This window comes from Ochlerotatus camptorhynchus, unplaced genomic scaffold (genome assembly GCF_037179485.1).
Source record: "Ochlerotatus camptorhynchus isolate MF236.1 unplaced genomic scaffold, CSIRO-AGI_Acam_v1.1 ptg000598l, whole genome shotgun sequence".
NCBI lineage: Eukaryota > Metazoa > Arthropoda > Insecta > Diptera > Culicidae > Ochlerotatus > Ochlerotatus camptorhynchus.
The window spans coordinates 685,761-702,845 of NW_027041078.1; the positions used below are offsets into that span (position 1 = coordinate 685,761).

Genomic DNA, 17,085 nt, shown 5'->3' on the forward strand with positions numbered 1-17,085 from the left:
GGAGTATTTGAATACAAACTCTTTGTTGATACCTCATGGATATCGAGAAGGTCATTCTTGTGAAACTACGTTGAGTTTTGTGTTAGCGAAGTGGAAAGACAACTTGGAGCGTAAAGATACGATTGTTTTTTTTTTTTGATCTGAAACGCGCTTTTGAAACAATTTCGATTTTTTTTTTTTGCTAACCTGGTTAAAATGTTATATTTAGTTATCTTAAAGATAAATCGTCCAGCTCAAACCTTTGTAGGGTTCCATCATCATTTCTATTAGAGAGAATCAAAATATTATTCAGAAGAATCCTGAAATCAACTCTGGAGACATCTTGGTATGATTCAAAGGAAATTCTTAAGAAAATTCCCTATATATCCAATGAAGATTTATCTTCTAGAAATATAGACATATAGCTTATTGCTATTTGAGTATCTCATTTAAAATGACGGGTATGCTGAGATTCAAGCTAGAATGTCTGTCTGCGCTATTTGCTTCAAGTGATATTTATATGGACAATGGCCTGTTATTAAACCAGTACAGACACTGATATTTTTCATTGATAATTCCGGAGCAAATTGTGATTAGGGCGAAACAAGCAAAATGTAAATAAATGGAGAAAACCCGAACAGGTTTTTACGTATTAATTTAATTTTTAATTGAAGATGTAGCAATATTTTTTTTTCGAAAGCAATTAAATTTACCATTGCAAATTTTATCCATTTTTATTTGTGTTGCACGTTTTGTTCATTTTCCCCTGAAAACTCGTCATTTTTTATAATGTCGCCCGTAAATGCGGAACATTAAGAATACGCCCTCATTAAATCGCCCCTAACATGTATGACAACAACAATTCGCTAAATACAATGCGCCTTGTTTTGATTTCCTTAAAAGTGTCGCCCTTAACTTTCCGCCGTGTTTACGTTTGAGACAAAAATGAGCCTTTTACTATTTTCGCTTTTGTTGGTAAACAATATTGGCCTCGCCCTTTCATTGAAATGTTTCAAAATTGCGCCCTGTACTATCGTAAGCACAGGAAAGAGCATAATCTATTTTTAAGTGAGTTTAGAAATAAATTTTGTTCCGCCGGATTTTTCGATAGCGGAACATTTAAAAAATGGTTTGTGAATATTTGTTAGTAGATCATTGCCTGCTCCGTCTGATTGCTAATTTCTTGATCTCAATTACTTGTTCAGATGATCCATGCATTGCTAACATGTCAACTTTTGAATTCCGCAGCGGTCAGGAGCCCAATAATTGGTTTAATGGCTCTTAATTTTCAACCTGATTTAGCACAACTTAATTTAAATAAATCATTAAAAATTCAAATAAAAGTCTTGTGGTCTTGAATTTTCTGTACTCATTCTTAATGAGAACATGATCGGATAAATTTAAATCGTGTGAAAACAGAACTGACTGTATTTGACTTTCTTATGGTCAGCGGATTAAAAGCACCGACAAACCGACATGCCACTGGAGCATTTCGTTTGTCCGCAATTCGATTTGTCAAATGAGCGATTCGATCTAGCAAACGGGCGATCAAATCTGTCAAACGAGGTGAGACGCAAACCAAGTCAATATAAATTGTACGTGCTTCGTATCCTTGCTTACGATATGACGCGATCGGATGAGTAGATGGCGGTAGTGTTTATCGTATTTTAAATATGGCGTCTTTGGCAAGAACTTGATTGTAGCTTCTATGAGCTGGCACGTCGGTTCGTCGGTGTTAAAAGTCTAGAATATGCATTAGCTCCTACACGTCACGTTTTTTCACTCTTTATGTACCGACCTACACTGCCCTGTGAGGTATAACAGTCCTTTTAGCATTTTTAGCGAAAATGAGTTATGCATTGGAATCGATTATCAAGTACCATTACTTTACAATGTACAAGAAAAGTTTCATACTTTGTTTAGAAAATGTTGCGAAAAATACCAAAACTAGGTTGTCCCATCCATAAGAGCCCGCGGAGAAAAAAATCTTCAACTACGTTTTTCTCAGCGTGCTGTTTTAACGAATGGGACAACTATGCTGAAAAGGGCAGTACAGGCGTGTATGAGATAAGCGAGCTCGCACCACGGAGGTTGTCGGCGTTTAGAAAGACACCACCTAAGTATTAGATACATTCCATCGAGATAGCGTTTTCAAATGTTTGAAACAAATGTTCCTTCAGTCATTTTCTACAAATGTTGCTTGTACAATAATAATGCCACATGCTTAGGTTGGCAGTTGATGGCCAAAATCCTGAATCATATCGCCATTCATAAAGAGGGCGATACATAAAAAATGTGACGTGTTTGGGCATAAGTATATTTTACACCTTAACTCCAGGGGGAACCACAAGAAAGTCAAATATGGTCAAATTTGTCTGTGCAGGAAAAAAGTTCAAGTTTGTTGCACAGTGTAATTAAATGTGTTTTGATTCAAAGCTTATTCAAAAATTTCAACCTATAAAAATTTGCTCAAATAGTTTCATAAATCCAAGAACTTCCGACAAGTTATACGCTAATGTTGACAAAAAACAACTAAATACTCTACCAGCAAGCCCAACCATCAAAAGTTTCATTTAGTATACAATTGAATAACCAAAAGCCTACTTATGTGGAAACCTTAGATGAATGTAACCATCTGAACAATTCTCTCTGAAAGGAAGATTCTAGCCACGGCACTGGATAACCTAAGTGTACATTTTTTTTCAAGTGCGAGTGTGTGTGTGTTAAAAGTGAATGTGTGTTTGCGAGTGTCAGTAAACTATTGTCACATCTCCACTACGATTAAGTCTTCGTCGCTGATGGGCAGCAGCTACGTCCCACCAGCATTTTGCAGCACTCATCCCCTTCCATCGTTATTGGGAAAATGCAAAAAGGTAAACCAGCACAATCACAATTATCAGGTACCATATCAACACCATATAGTTTTGGTTCATTTTGATCATGGTGTGGATGTTTTGCAAATATTAACTGCTCTGTCGCTTGGCTGCTTGAATTTTCTGTCGATTGAGTGATGCCACAAATATTTCAATATTTCCCAGAATTTGTGATTTATTTATAATTCTCTTTCAACTGGGCAGACGAGGCAATCGAAAGACCATCCGACGCTCGAAAGATGACTCCAAACGTCACAAGTCCTCCTTCAGCTAACCGTATTCTCTCTTGTTCCTTTCGAATCACTCTCAGACTGCTAAAAGTCGCTTTTCATGCATGCACACTTTTCCTTTCCTTCCATCGGGCGATGTTTTGTGAATCAGTTTAAATAACCGCTCTTGTGTAACAGCCTTCGCCTCTGTTCGAGAACACACAAAATCAGCAACAAATTATTCGAATCTCTTCCACCGACGACCGTGTCGTTTCGTTTTAATTTATCTCCTGGACCCACTTCGTGTCACGCACAGTTTCAAATCGCACACGTGAGCGCTCTCGAGACAGCATCCGTTTTCTTCGTCACACGGCAGCACAGATATGGCGAGGTTTGCCCTTATTCCGGAAAATTTGAATCCACGGAACCTGAAGTAAATGCGACTGTTCACAACCGAAAAACTGCTTAGCTTTGAGGTGGGAAAACATTCGTTTAAAATATAATTATCAACAGCAGCCAAGATATTCGTCATCACTGCCACTTGCCCTAACTCTTTCCCACCGCAAGCCCAGTAGTGTGTTCAGCTTAGCTAAGCGGTATGATGATACATGCCTTCAGGTCCAAGAGTTTCGAACGAGTGGAACTTAGACTAATTTACAAACATAGATGAAAATATGAACTTGAGGGTGTGAGATGGCATGGGGTTGGTTCGGTCATTCACCCGCGCGCCCACCTCGATCATGTCCACTTCAGCCACCCAGATCATCTACAGTAGATCGAAGAAAGATACAACGGGGCGCTTCGAGCAGATTTATTGGGTCCATGCCAACACAGATTCCCTCCATCGTTTCGATGCGAATAGTTTGAAGAGGCACGACTTGACACATTTCCTGCAACTTAGATGAGAAGAGTATGTGCTGAGATTATGTCTCATTCAATTTGGAAGAAATATGACATCCTAAGAAATGCACAATCATTCAATAGTGAGTTAGCTTCAAAGATAGCAATGCTCATTAGGATGCTTCATTATGTAAAAACTATTTTCAGTCACCCAGACCACCCTCCATTTTGATTCATAACTCCAAAAATATAGGTCTGTGTAAAAAATGGTAAAGACTGATGAAGCCTTTGTAATTTGGGTTGGAAAGCTGGCCAAAATAGTAACACTCAAAACTTTCATTAACTCAAAACTTAAGCGTTATTCATTGTTATTATTGTTTTTTTTTGCATCAGTGAATGGAAAACTAGCACAAGATGCATGAGCATGCTATCAATTGACGTTTGAGTGTTTTTATGAGTTTTAAACTGGAATGATTTTTGGTGTTGTGACTGTTATTTTGAGTGCATGAAAATTTTGATTTCACATTTATCTCCAGCTGTGCTCGGGAAGGGTTTCTGGCTCTATTGGTCCTCTAATTGGCCTTATCTTATATTTCATATTATTCCAATCTTTAACAAACTTATTTCATTCCAAGTTTAGCAAATATATGTTACCTTATTTTTTTTTTTGTAAAATAATGAAAATTTATTTAAAATTTGATTTTGGCCCTAGGGCTCAACATTGGAGCATTAGTACCAAAAATGGCATACTTTTTCTAATTGATTTCATTGATGTTTCAAACAACTTTTTGTTTTAGGAATCTGCTGCATCGAACCTAAAAAACTTTAATCAAACAAATGTTTTTACCCATAAAAAAAACTAAAGTTTAGGATTTATCCAATCCGCACAACACAATCGGATTGTACTTCAGCTTGATATTATGATCAGTTATTTTAAATTTAAATTTTAAATTTATTAAATCTAAAAACTATTAATTTCCAAACCACAATATTGGGTGAGTGTGGGCACTTTCTGTGAAATACAATTTATGAGCATTTCCGGTAAGCGCGCATCATTCTTCATATAGAAAATCTTAACGGAAAAATGACGTCTATCTGCGCACGCAAATGAATGGAATCCATTAAAGGATATCGACTACACTTCTTCAACGCAGAAAGAACCATGCTAACCGAAGAAGAGTAATAAATTTAAAACGCTTCCATACCCAGTTAATCTAGCTCTGCAAATCACGGATGCAAGCAACGACGAAGGGAGGCAACAAGACGAGGCGAGATCTATAGCGTACACATAAACAAGCGGGTCAAACCTTTGCTTATTGCCATTCGTTCATCGTTCTGATGTTGACTGCCTTTAAGGTTTCTATTTATAGTGAACCGACACGAGTGTTCGACAGAACATGGGTATAGATCTCGACGAGACAATTTCTCGGCTCTGCTTGTTGGGAATGTTGGGATGCTCTTTGGTGTATGATGTGGCCTGTGTGTATCCGTGTGAATGTGTATCTGTTTGTGTTCATATCGTTATGATGATCATGTCTAGAGCCAACCAAAAGATCGTCACGATGTCTCTGATCGACATCGCTTCATGGTTAAGAAGTTTTCAATTTTCAACGCTATTAAAGTATATTTTTATGAGCAGCGTCTTCACACAATGCACTAAAAGTAACGATTTTCTAATTAAACTTCATCTGAGAAATTAAAATTCATAATAATGAGTTTTATTTTTGGGATCCATTGCTTATAATCACAGCGGATTTGTTCTCCGAGACACATATCATTTAGATTCCGAACTGATAATTCATAAACAGATGGCAAACCCGAAATTCCCAAATAATCAATTAATTTCAAAAAATGTCTAGACTTATAACGGCCTGCCAACAACGAACAAAAAAAATATAATGAATAACAAAACGTGCATCCAATTTTAAAAATACACATTCCCACTCTACCTCGGATTCTAAACTTTTCGTTCGACCTTGCGCCGGGCGATGCACATTGTTGCAAAACCGAACCTACATGTATCTAAACATTTGCCCCAAATATCAAACACATTCATTTCATTGCTTTATAAACTGGGTATAAGGTAAGTAAACAACGTAAGAAAATCGTACGAAAACAAACCAAAACTATATACAAATATAAACAATCACGTTGCTTGCTGAACTGATCTTCGGATACTACGATCCTACATAGCTACTGAATATTTCTATTTGGCAGTACTGTTTTTTTCTCCGACCACCGAGTCCGACGGCCGCTAAGTCTAACTAAAGCGTCAAGACGTGAATATAGGGATTGCTGAATATAAGCCCGGTATAATGTAAACCAACTGCGCTGTTCAACGATGCGATTGAAGATGGAGTTTCTTTCTGTACTATTTGTATGGTTTATTTACCGCAACTGAAGGTTGAACGTGTGAATGTGTTATTGCTACTTCGTGGTTTCGTGTTTTGTTTGCTTGACTAATTGCGAGAGTTAACAACGAATTCACGGGGAAACAAATATTAGCACTGAAATGAGCAAATATGTGTATTTCAATTATAAATGTGATTTTTACTTTAGGTTTCAAGTTCTAAATGTACGTATACTGAACGTTTTAAATATTAAACCACACGTAAAACAAATTTCTTTTACATCCAATGTAAGGTTGGATTCAATACATCCTCTGAATCATAATACAACACATGTAATGACTGTTCTTGCAATGGACTGCAGCGTACAAGCAAGTTTTTCCCATACGGCAGCTTTTGCTTCCAATCCGCAGCAAAAATACACATCCTTAAGCTGCAACGGATCCAATACCGTTGCCTTCGTATTGCGCTAGGCTGACAGATCGTTTCGCTGAGCTGTCCTTCCGGTTTCTCTTCCGTTGTGAAGTAATGAATCTTTTGGTAATAGAAAACTTTGAGAAGCTGCCCGACCGAAATCCTCAAACAAGATTCATAAGTTTGTACTTCATAGATACTCATGTACATGACGCTGGAGGTTGGTCCTTCTTCATTAATCTCCAATCGTGATTGCTTTCAAGCCTTCTATAATTCCTCTGTAAATGTAAGTAACGATAAAAGTTTTTTTCACAGATGGGTCAACCATAAATGCTTCCACTGGATTTGGTGTATTTAATCTATTTCATAGCGCGTCCTATAAACTGCAAAAACCATGCTCTGTGTACGTTGCGGAACTCGCAGCCATATTTTACGCAGTAGAGCGAATTGCCTCACTACCTTCTGACCATTATATTATTTTTACAGATAGTCTTAGCTCATTGAAGGCTATTCGAAGCACTCCTCGTATTTCCTGCCTGAAATACGATCTAAACTGAGTGCTTTATCCAACTGTTGGGTCCCATCTCATTGCTGGCTTTCAGCCTTTAGCTGGTTTGTCTCTTTTTCTCCCAAGTTGTTAGCTGCCCATCGGTGTACTCCCATGTTTGTCTTTTTCATCAGTATGTCGCTTAGTTCAAGATCAAGATCACCATCCAGCCATCCATTTGTTACAATTCGTTACCCCTAACCTCGAGATAGCCGCGAGTAATCGGCCCCGCTTTACTAACGACAGTTTTAAGTAATTTTGTGATCTAAACAATGAATATCGCAAAGCTACATCAAATGAGCCTGGAAAAATAAATGCATTATAAAAAAGCAAGTTTTTCCCCAATGCACATTTTTGTATAAAACTTTCACGAGATGATTTTCTAGATGCAATGCATTTGAGAAGACAAACTTAGTTCGGAAAATAATCAAACATAAAAATTACAAACTTATTTTAAAAACCATCTAGCGACCACATTACAGAATCTGTTCATGCTACGAAACATTGCAAATTTTACCCACTTTTCATGCAAATCTGTAATAGACTCTTACATTTCCTGGTTGGGTACAAGTCTAACCATATAGTTAAACCAGGTTTAGGCTTGCGAAGGTGAAGAAATCGGCCCTAACAGAAATAATCATATGAGTAGCACGAGAAAGACATTTTGTCGTTTTAGGTATTTCAACATGTGTGGCTTTTTATGGATTCTTTGGCAACGTCTTCTTCTTCGTCCTCGCAATTCAAGCTTATTGCTTATCGCATATAAGCTTATTGTGTACTCTCAACTTAGTGTTCTTAATGCACTTCCACAGTTATTAATTGAGAGCTTCCGATGCCTGTACCATTTTTGCATTAGTATAATTGTGTGGCTTGTACAATCATACTCTATGTTTCAGACAATTATACAGCCATTTAGGAGTTTTAAGGTCATTTTGGCCTTACAAAATCTGTATGCAGCTTTTTGCGCAAGTTACAAGGCGATATGCCTCGTAACGTGGGTAGATCACCTTTTCGTGGTACGTTACGGGATCTACCACCGATTCCTAGTCCTGACTACTTCAAACTAGGGGAACAGGATTTTTCAGTAATCCAAGGAACACATCTTAGTCCTTGTTACTTTTTATGCCTTGTTGATAGTGACAAGACTCGGCTTTGTCTACCGAGGATGATCTTGAAACAAGGAAAAAAATGAGTTAGTTGTCTTCATCTATGTGATTCCTAATCTTCTATTCGTTGTTCCCTAGTTTGAAGTGGTTAAGACTAGGGTTCGGATGCATGGTCATTATCGGTGTCATACCTTAATTTGGTTGCTAAGGAATCTAATTTTGACTGATAAAGGGGCGCGCCTTTGGAGGGTGTTTCAACACTCCGAAGGGTATAAATAGCGGAACCTTTCAATTAGAGTCGGATCCTTGCGATAAATGCAAGAGTGGCAACTGTAAAAAAATCGAATAATACTTCATCATTTCTCAATAGTGATGGAGTAATACGACATGCACTAAACTAAGGACACGGGATATACTACAATAGATCAATTTACTGGTCGCAGTAGTAGACATTGCTACTCAAATGAAGAGAATTATGCGTGCAGAGTAATTTGACAAATTTTGGTCAAATAGCAAAGCACAAAATCAATTTCAAACTGGACCTTCTGCTATTTGCATCTCGCTTCAAAAAATGGATTTGTTATTAACTTTGAATCTGAAATTCGGTCAATTTGAATTCTGCCAATTTTTTTTAAATGGCGTATTCGATATTTTTCAATAAATCAAGATAATAAGTTGTAGGAATCCACAAACCAGGACATTGTCCCGGCACTGAATGGTAAATTTTAATCTATTTTAACGTTGTAAGAGCGATAAGTGTTGTGTATTGTATGGCGTCGCGTCTTGTGAGTGTCGTGCAGTTACTTTAGCACAAAACACAAAATAAAAAGCTCTCCACCACATCTTTGCGTAATGGCAGGAAGCCAAATCCGGCCAGAAAAGCGTGCGGCAATCTTGCGACTTAGAAATGGGATAAATCTCTTTTGAAGGCACTTTTTCATGTATAGCTGCCCATCGATGATCGCAATTGTCAATAAAGGGATGCTCCGTTTTCCACACGAACACATGACTTACCAATACATAAATTTCTTAACGAGCTTGGATAGTTTCTGTTTCGTGAGGTGCTCTGGTAAATCAAACTAGCAGTGACATACTGACTCACGGAATATACTGGAATTCCCCTATACTTATGTCTCGTCATCTATGACACAGCAATGTGGTATTATCAACATTTGTGTGTAAAGCATCCTCCGTGCACGCGTTTTAGCTACCATACTCTGTTGCCCGTTTCTTAACCTTTGGCATGAAACTATTTCAAGCTGAACATTGCATTAGGTCCTAAGTTACATTGATCGATTCTATTCGTCGACTTTCTCTTTAACGATCTGTGTGCTGAAAATACCTGGGAATGTCTAAAGATGGCCGTCGAGAAAGTCAACGAAGAGAATCTGTCAATGTTACTTAGGACCTAATGCAATATTCAGCTTGATTTGTCAGATAAAGTTTTTGGCCACATCGCGAACTTCAAAGTTTATAATCTTGTGGTCTTTCGTCCCCTTTAATGCTTACGATCGATGGTTGAACGTTTTATGATACGAGAAACCTTGGAATGCACGATTCCAAACATTTTGCTGATGGCACGATTTGAAAGATGCGGGGTTTTGGAGGACGTGTACAGAATTTTATCGCGTACACGCTATGACTTCCGACGTCATTTGTGTAATTAAACTACAACACGAAACAAAATTAAAAACCTACTGACTTTCGTGTCCAATAGACCAATACTTGAAGAATATTTTGGAGAATATCAAGTGCCCTCAAAGTGAAAATAATATACTGTTGTATTTTATACAACGCGCAAGTGCTCGTGTTACAAAAATTGGCGTGGATTTGGCCTTTGGACTTGAATACTTTTTCATTTTTTCTCCATAGACTTTTCAACTAAAATAATTTTCTAAATATTGAATTCAAATATTAGGCAAAGAATTTTTCTTGTTTAAATTCTTTATTAATGTGATTTTAAGTCCCTTTTGGGCTCATTCATCACCTTAAATAGGATTACAGCCTTAAAAAAAGACCTCCAGCTATTAGAATAAATTTTCTGAATCTCAGACTACCATTCAAAGTATCCAAAATTCAGATTCAGAAATATGTTAGATATCATGAACTATTGAAATGTTAACGATTTCTACTTTATTTCTTTTTTCACTATCATTAAATTTATCTAATGATATTGAACTAAAACTTTAGAATCTATTAATTTCTTTAACTCACAAGTTTCAGAGAATTTCAACTTCATTTAATATCTGATTAAGAAAGCTTAAAGATCCTACACACGCACTGAACTGAACATAAATATCAAAACCTCGAACTAATAAATCTTTCCAGATTATGGATTCATGTAATATTTTAGATATTTTCTAAATAAGAATCGACTGGAACTCGAACTAATTTTTGTTTTATGTTTTATTTTTGAATACTGACGGTATAGCTTTATATCCTCTGAAGATAATCAGGTCGAAACGCCGAAATGTCGAACATAATACATAGATATGCGATTTGATCCTTCGTTACACTGTATTGGTCAGACTTCATAATTGAAAATAAACAGACTGAACATCTTCACAATGTACAACGAAGTTTCCGAACTCTAAGTTTCTTGTTGAGATTTCGCTACCATATATACTGCCGTTATACGCATAACTGTCCCATGTTCTATGCAATCCTTATGCACTGTGGCACTCTTATGCGTTAACGGCAGTATAAAACGTGGAAATCTATCTCAAAACCATGAGAAAGGTGGACCTGTCCTCTATGGTCATATATATTACAGTCGATCCCTGGGTTAGACAGGGTAAAACAATGGTCAACTCTTCATGATGCATATTTAGGCTAGAAAATTATATGTACCATGACCTTATTTCTACATGGAATCATGGTTTTGTTATTCTTTGAGCCGAATATTACAAAGATTGCCTTAACCGTGACCAGTGTCGGAAGAGAGTCCCAATACTTCCGCAACCCCAACATATCCAGACATTCCAGATATTACATTCCACACGATAACCTTGCGAATATATGACCACGTACAAACAAAATGAAATACCTGTGTGTGTAATTTCAACTCGTAAATAGCTAAGCAACAAATGGATCACGATGCGCTACACCTAGTCTAGTTTCGAACATTATTTTCGCAATTTTCCGCAGCGACAGAATCCTTAACCTTTAGCGCCGATCTGCTATTTGTTTGTACCAGCACTACCATCACCTTCTCCACCACCCACCGATAGCGTTAACGATTCTGTGCTGTGAATGTGATGCGAGAAATAAAGATACTCTTGTGTAGCCGTAAAAACTTAACGTAAAAGATCCCGAAGGGGAAAAACTGAAAATATTTCAGCGTTTTATAATTAGCATCACTTACGGGGGAAGACAAGAACGATGAGAATGGCAAAACTGAAATCCTCAAGCAAAGCAGTTGAAAGATCACTGCCAATCTCTCTTGGTTGAGGGTGACTCGGGAAACTTTTCTGCTGCCCCTGTGTGATCTTCTGCTCCGTCTGCGGCTGCTTCCTATTGTGCTGTGCTCTGTGCTTAGATTTTTTTTTTTGACGACTTCCTTTTTTGTATATATTTTTCACTCTGTTGTCACAATGTAATTTTTTTCTGAAGATGCTTCACTGCTTATTCGAAAAACACAAAGAAATCAAAATATCACAGATGATCACATAACACAAGCTCTGTTATTTGGCGAGCATAATTTCACCGGATTTAGGCACAATTTCCACCGACATTTTCCTGCTTTTCAGTGCAGCACAAGACACGGAAAAGATCACACACCACCGCCGCGATCGAACTCGTACTTTCCGTCCGGACTATTTTTTTCCGTATCTTCCTTATAATTTTACCGCTGCTGTGCGGAAAATGAATCTTCGTTCCTCCGATGCCTGATGATTTTGGATGAGCAATGATCTGACAGGTTGGGAGTTTTTTTTTTGTTTGTTCTGTTGACAGCTGTCGATATTCAGGAGAGGATACACTGTCCCACACGGTAATCGCAAAGAACTCTTTTATGACTATAAAGTACACATATTTGAATGAAAACGGGACTACCCACAAAATGAGTAACATTTCACACATTTATGAGTAATTACTAGTACAAAAATGAATAAATTTTATGCATTTATGAGTTCCAGATACTCATAAAATGTGTAAAAAATACACACATTTTAGGTGTAGTCCCGTTTTAGCCGAATATGCATACTTTATAGTCAAAATTGAGTCCTTTATAGTCATTTTTGCGTATTTTGCGGTTTCCGTGCACAGATATTGAAACAGAAAATCAAATAAACACAGCGGAGCCATCGAGTACACGGTAAGAAAAAAGTTCCCAACGGTCAGTTCACATTTATACCTACTTTTGATTTCTAATGTTGTCAAAAACGGAGGAGCAAAACAACCCAACAGTACTGAAGTAAGGGAACCAGGGTTGAAAAAATCACCAACATTCACTATGAAATGAATGTTTCATCCATAGTGAACTTTAATGAATTTTAGTAATTTTTTCAGCCCTGGTGGGAACCCATCGTTGAGCAAAATCATGTTAACCTATTTTTGGGTACAACAAACTTCCCTAATTAACAAATACCATAAACGAACGATAACCCAAATAGTAAAACTTTTCCACGAATGGTTTTGAACACTTCGTTGAGCAAAATAACCATACTCGCGGTAACACAATCCAAGTCTAAATTTGAGTATTTGATTCTTATCGTGTCTGCAAAATGTTTACATCGAGGTACACGCTATTTCAAAACTAATCAAATTTGGGTAGAATTCACCCAGATCTGTCAAAACTGAACTTCCCAAAAATGGGTAAACTATGTTGAGAGCGACAAGTTGACAAATTATGTCAATGTTGTCAATTTTTCAACTTGTCACACCCAACATAGTTTACCCATTTTTGGGAAGGTTCAGTTTTGACCGATCTAGGTGGATTCTACCCAAAATTTGGTAGTTTTAAAATAGCGTGCAGAAACCCCTCGTTTATATCTAGATAGAGCTGGAATTAGGGCATAACAGCCTTTGTAAACAATGACTTCTCTCGTGGATTTCTCGGAATTCAAGGCACGCCTACATGAACCAATATATCCATCGGGCAGGAGAAGTCTACCTCTACTCGATGGTGATGTTGATTTGCTAGGGAGAGCCATGGCTTCCAAGAAATCATCGAGAGAAGTCATTGTTTACAAAAGCTGTTACGCTCTAATTCCAGCTCTATCTAGATATCTAAGAGGAAGAGGTGACAATTGGCTTCTCCCTCTTTTATTTCTGTCTCTATCTTTATCTATCTCTATCTCTATCTTATGCACATGAAATCGGCCAATCAGGGGCTGGTTCACGTTTGACAGAAAAGTGGTTCATTTTCGTCCCCGTATTGTCACCTCTTCTCTTGGGTTTATATCGCACAATGATTTCAAACACATATTTGTTACCGTGTACAAGGACACACAGCTGAATGTCGTTTGACGTTTGCTTTTACCCATATTCGTCAATAACTCAAAAAACTCTTTCGGCCCGCTTCGGCTTTTGATGCTTTTGATGCGTCCTAGTGGTTGTTCCTCAAGTTTTTAACTTTTAAATAATTTTCCCTGCGTTTATCGTCCTACAATGACTGCTATCGATAAAATTCAAGTCCTCGACTCTATCGAAAAGGAATTGCTCCTTTGTTTACAGAGTGCAGGTAAGGAAACCGCTGAATATTCCATCCGGTTTAGAACCGGCAATGACATTTCTTACGTATCGTTCCAGGCCAAGCTCTGCTGGAACTCAGCAAAGAGAAGACCAGCCAAAAGGCTACGGAAACCCACACGAATCAGTTCTTAAAATCGCTGAATATAGTGGAATCCAAGCTTTCGGAGCAAATCAATTACCTAACGCAAGTGTCCACCGGCCAACCGCACGAAGGATCGGGTTATGCGGCGGCTAAAGTATTGCAGATGGCCTGGCACCGTATTCAGCATGTGAAATCCCGTATCAAGGAACTGGAAGAATGTAAGATCAAATACGTCCAGGCTACGAGTAGGCTTCAAACGCAACGAGCAGGACAAAATCCACCTCCGGGAGGAGTACTGTAAGGGTAAAATATTCTCAACTATTTAGGTATCGATAAGCTTCCTTTTTGCGACAAATAACAATTTTATTTCATTACTCTAGATAGTCCGATTGTTCGGAAGCCGATGTTTTCGGCTGACCGATTCCGAAAAATCCCTTTTGTACCACGAATCGGACACACTGCAGCAGAACGTTCCGTTCGTGGCGAATGTCCGGTTCGAGAAGCTTTTCCAACAGCGTATTCTGTCGAGCGTGTCGAAGTTTTGAGTAATTCAATAATGGTTTCTCAATCCGAGTGATTTTGGAAGGCCCGGGTTGACTAGACGGTTCATCTTGCGATCCTCCATTTCGCCGTTTGCGCGTGCGATTTTTGCGTTTGGTTTTGGTTTCTTCATTTGGTGGTTTACTTTCTGGATTATTTTCATTTTTAACTTCTCCATCGTCAACTTCTGTGGTACATTTCTCCTGAACCTTAACATCATTTAAAATATCCTGCTCCGTTTCAGAATCGACAACTTCTCCGTCACTCAAATTAGAGGTACTTGAAGCAATTGTTTCCGCTGGCATAATGGTTTCCAACTCATTTTGAATGGTGCCCGCTTTAGTTGTACTGTCTGGAATTGGCTCAGGCTCTGGTTCTTCTTCGGATGAACATTCCCCACTGTCACTGCCATATCCACATAACAGAGATAATGAGTTTGTATCTTCTTCTTTGTAGTCTTTCAATTTCGATGTCCCCTTGAAGGAAATTCTTGACTTGGTATCTTCGTCAGAGTCTTCATGCTCTTCAACAGTGTCTTTGAAAATCTTCGGTTTTTTTGAAGCATATCGTTGCTTTCCAGCACTGCCTCTAAAATTGCGTTGTTTATCGTTCCTTGGCTCTTGGTGCTTTTTATTTGGAAATCTTTTCTTATCTTCCTCTATCCTCTCTCCCCTTTTAAATTTTTCCTCTTGTTCCCTTTGCCTTCTTAGGATATTGTTTTTGGAAGGATATCTAATTCTTCTCTCTGCTCTCCATTTATCTATATCTTCAGGAGATTGCTTGCTCTCCATGTGTGCCTTTTCCTATAATTCACAATTTGTAATCTCCTATAATTCACAGGACATCAGAAAAAAAAAATTACCTGTAACTTTTGCTCATCATGTACCAGCTTCCAATGACGCTTCATTACCCACGGGTGTCCTACGTATTTGCAACCTTCTACTTCACAACTCCGATGTTCACTCAAGTGCTTCTGCAGTTCGTCTTCCGTTCTGCAATTCACATCGCATTTTTCGCACCAAAGATACCAGTTCACCTCTAAGAGTTCCGGGATGACATCCTTCTCGAATCCACCATTAGAGTAGCTGCTGTGACCACGATGTGGACCTTTGGAGCGCTGATGATGATTGGTCGGTCCTTTCGAACCATAGTTGTGCTGTTGAGGTCGGTTCACCAACCAAGGTGGAACGGTCGATCCACGCGGTCCGTACATCGGCGGCGGTTGATTGTCCCGCGGAAGTAACATTCCTGACGGGGTGGAGAAATGCGGATTACGTAGCTTATTGAAATTATCGAGTGATTTCTTCGTGTCTGCGCCGAATTTGGGTGGCGGAAGTCGAAACGATTCAATTTTCTCCGGATTGGCCATGTTGTTGAACTGAAGAACTTCGAGAAACAGAACGTAAACAAAACACGCATGTGTGTTCTCCCTTTTTTATGGCACAGACCTGTTGGTCCATATTTAAACGCATGTGTGTGTTCGTAATGTTTTGGAAATAATTTTGACAATGTTTTAAAGGAATTTTGTTGGCAGCGTTGCCAGTCATCAAATAAACTCACGGTCAGCAAGATCAACTCAAAATTGAGTCCAATCGACTCATAATCGCAAAAAGTGGAGTTTGTGAGTAAATCTAGGACGTGACTAGAGATTTTTATGCCTCAGAAAAATGCCACCGGCCTCGGCTGGGATTGAACCAAGACCATTGATGTGAAAAGCAGTCACGCTTACCACTACACCACTGGCGCCGGCAAAGAGTTGTTCCAATCGAGCAAAGCAGTGCGTTTTGACGGTTTGATTGGAACAGCTTTTGACAGACGTCCACACTTTTACTTACACGGTGTTTGGTGAAAACCCATTAATGGGTAAAAAAATACCCATTTCCGATAAAAGTGACCCTCCTCATTTAATGGGTTAGCTATGGTTTACTCATTAATGGGTAAATGGGAGGTCAAAATGGATTCTAATAAATTGAAAATAAATGCAGGTGTTCCGATCCGAAAAAAGTTGACGAAGTATTTGTTCAAGTCCATACTTTTTCATCTGTTTTGACCGCACAATGAGAACCGCGTACACTCGGTCCAATATTGAATTGATTCGGTTATCAAAGTTTTGCCTTAACGCTAGCCAATTGGTTCTGTAATATGATACCAAGAACATCTTTCACGGCCATGTGGTGCATTGTTTCTTTAACCTGCCTTGTCATTTTAACAGATTTGAACATGCGTTTGTTATCTTATGGCGAGCTACACAGCAAAAAAAAATGTAATATCGATCAACGTAATTCAAGCTGATGTATGAAATAATGATGTAATAGCAAAAAGCAGATACAATATTACATCAATGGATGTAATTTTGTTCGCAAAATCGATGTACATCGTACAATGTGATATTACACAACCGATGGATTGACCTGGTTGCAGCAGTTTCGATGTAATATTCAACAACTTTTTTT

General features: G+C 38.3%; 3 protein-coding genes across 6 annotated transcripts in view; 1 reads left to right on the forward strand and 2 right to left on the reverse strand.

The window, feature by feature from the left end:
* Positions 1 to 12,198, reverse strand: part of RtGEF (Rho-type guanine nucleotide exchange factor) — a 31,709-nt gene extending 19,511 nt beyond the window's left edge. For 3 of the 4 annotated variants that reach the window (XM_065237173.1, XM_065237172.1, XM_065237170.1), the window contains exon 1: positions 11,681 to 12,198. The gene's annotated coding sequence lies outside the window, so the exon portion shown is untranslated. The remainder of the gene's footprint in view (positions 1 to 11,680) is intronic. The other variant, XM_065237174.1, reaches the window with a different exon arrangement.
* A 1,670-nt stretch (positions 12,199 to 13,868) lies between these two features.
* Positions 13,869 to 14,463, forward strand: MED11 (mediator complex subunit 11). Its single transcript, XM_065237200.1, has 2 exons — positions 13,869 to 13,999; positions 14,068 to 14,463. Exons 1-2 carry the CDS (start codon positions 13,927 to 13,929, stop codon positions 14,391 to 14,393), a joined length of 399 nt encoding a protein of 132 aa, XP_065093272.1. The 5' UTR covers positions 13,869 to 13,926; the 3' UTR covers positions 14,394 to 14,463.
* Positions 14,445 to 16,013, reverse strand: Nufip (nufip). Its single transcript, XM_065237199.1, has 2 exons — positions 15,495 to 16,013; positions 14,445 to 15,435 (listed from the first exon to the last, which is right to left on the reverse strand). Exons 1-2 carry the CDS (start codon positions 15,999 to 16,001, stop codon positions 14,464 to 14,466), a joined length of 1,479 nt encoding a protein of 492 aa, XP_065093271.1. The 5' UTR covers positions 16,002 to 16,013; the 3' UTR covers positions 14,445 to 14,463.
* Positions 16,014 to 17,085: the final 1,072 nt, after the last annotated feature.

What these genes read in the sequence shown, in the direction of transcription:
- Nufip (XM_065237199.1), bottom strand. Translation starts at nt 16,001, where the DNA reads ATGGCCAATCCGGAGAAAATTGAATCGTTTCGACTTCCGCCACCCAAA. An exon ending in ATGATGAGCAAAAGTTACAG is followed by an intron (nt 15,436 to 15,494) that starts GTAATTTTTTTT and finishes TGTGAATTATAG; the next exon opens with GAAAAGGCACACATGGAGAG.
- MED11 (XM_065237200.1), top strand. Translation starts at nt 13,927, where the DNA reads ATGACTGCTATCGATAAAATTCAAGTCCTCGACTCTATCGAAAAGGAA. An exon ending in CCTTTGTTTACAGAGTGCAG is followed by an intron (nt 14,000 to 14,067) that starts GTAAGGAAACCG and finishes GTATCGTTCCAG; the next exon opens with GCCAAGCTCTGCTGGAACTC.